Source organism: Borostomias antarcticus, assembly GCF_949987555.1.
Source record: "Borostomias antarcticus genome assembly, chromosome: 19".
Classification (NCBI taxonomy): Eukaryota; Metazoa; Chordata; class Actinopteri; order Stomiiformes; family Stomiidae; genus Borostomias; species Borostomias antarcticus.
Window position 1 is genome coordinate 18,574,075 of NC_140252.1, and position 1,841 is coordinate 18,575,915.

The 1,841-nt window shown below is 53.8% G+C and overlaps 1 protein-coding gene across 1 annotated transcript in view; it reads right to left on the reverse strand.

Annotated features, from left to right (window-relative positions):
- The window catches only part of adgb (androglobin), a gene marked incomplete at both ends in the record, with an annotated part of 42,737 nt that overhangs the window by 8,034 nt on the left and 32,862 nt on the right, over positions 1-1,841 (reverse strand). Inside the window, 3 exon segments of the mRNA XM_084454053.1 lie at positions 132-287; positions 1,187-1,305; positions 1,308-1,337. Coding sequence (XP_084310179.1) covers positions 132-287; positions 1,187-1,305; positions 1,308-1,337 — 305 coding nt within the window.

Consider the following 1,841-nt stretch of genomic DNA (forward strand, 5'->3'; position numbering starts at 1 on the left):
GACACACAAATAACAACAGAACACATACAATATAATGTGTGTGTACGTGTGTGTGTATGCGCATGCATGCGTGTGTGTGTGTGTGGTGTGTGTGTGTGTGCGTGTGTGTGTGTGAGGGGTGGGGGTATAACCTTGATGGACCTGCCAGGCTGGGCCGTCTCCCAGGCCGTCTTCAGGGCCCGGATCTGGTCCAGTCTCTCCGTGTCCTTCCTCACGTCCGCCGCCTCCGCGTCGCCCTGGTCACTCACCACGCGCAGCGTCCAGTTGGGCTTGGTCTGGTCCAGGCTCTGCACACACACACACACACAAAATAGATCAGAGAGATTAGCATTTTCAGTGTCCAAAGCAGAATAATCCAGGGACAGACTCTCCGAATCCTGCTGCTGTATTCAACAGCGCTACATAATGGAGGGCCTCTCGGTTCACCTCCATCTGGAGATCAAAGACTCTCTCTCTCTCTCCCTCCCTCTCTCCCTCCCTCCCTCCCTCCCTCTCTCTCTCCCTCTCTCCCCTCCCTCCCTCCCTCCCTTCATCTCTCCCTCCATGTCTCCCTCCATCCATCTCTCCCTCCCTCCCTCCCTTCATCTCTCCATCCATCTCTCCCTCCCCTCCCTCCCTCCCTCCCCTCCCTCCCTCCCTCCCCTCCCTCCCTCCCTCCCTCTCTCCCCTCCAGACAAAACGCGAAAATGCAAATGTATTCCGAGGGAGCCCTCGAGATGAGAATCTGCCTTCCAAATCAAGTCCCCGTTCCGAACCGTTTGGGGGACTAACGGAGGGGAGGAGGACGAAAAGCCCATTACGGAGGCGGGTCAGCGGGCGCTGCCCCCCGGCTGAACCCCAGGGGGGGGCCGCAGAGCTCCGCGAGGGAAACCCATTTTGTTCCGGCGGTTTGAGGGACCCGTTGTGTGTGCGTGAGTGTGTGTGTGTGGGCTGCTCCCGGTCGAAGCTCTGCCCCGATTCACCGATCTCTTAGTGACATTCTCGAGGGTCCAGTTGTACTGTAATTGCGCCGAGCTCGGTAGATATTGATTAAGCCAATAGGAGCACCCGTGAGAAGAATCGGAAGGACAGGTGTCCAGTGTCCTTAGTAAGGAGACAAGAAAATAATCCTGACTTGAACCTGTGGCTAGAGACGAGGCATAGAAGCAGCGGACGGCGTGTGTGTGTGTGTGTGTGTGTGTGTTACCGTCTCCATGCGAGAGCCGGGCTTGGCCGGGGGCTTGTCCTTGTCGCCTCTGCCCTTGCGGCCGCTCTTGGGCGTGGCCGACTTCTGGCCCTCGCTCCCCTGGGCGTCGGCGCCGGCTGCGTGGCCGGGTCCTCCGGCTTCTCCCCGCCCACTGCGGGGGGTCAAAGGTCGACTGGTCAGTCGGTGTGTCGACTGAACTCCGCCAAGGCCATTTGCTAACGCTGTCCATTTATGTTATCATCACTTGTTGATGATGCATTATGAACACTATATACTTACATTATGAATACTATATACTATACTTAGCATTTAAGCAGAGTTAGGATATTCTAAGAACAGTCATAACAGTTTTTTGACTCAGAGATTAATTCATTCATTCATTCATTCATTCATTCATTCATTCATTCATTCATTCATTCAGGGACTCATTCATATCCGTTCAATCATGGTTTCTTAGTCTTGGCAACCGACAGGAAGCTGTCCTGGTCTTAACTTTGGTCTTGGTCCATGCCAACCGGTTTACATAACAGTCACATTCAATGGAAATTTCCACCTTCCAACTTCCACCCAGCTGGTGGAAAGCAGGGTTTTATGCTTTGTCATGATTCCTTCTCAAACACAACATCAATTTTCATTAGCTTGACATGCTATTCCC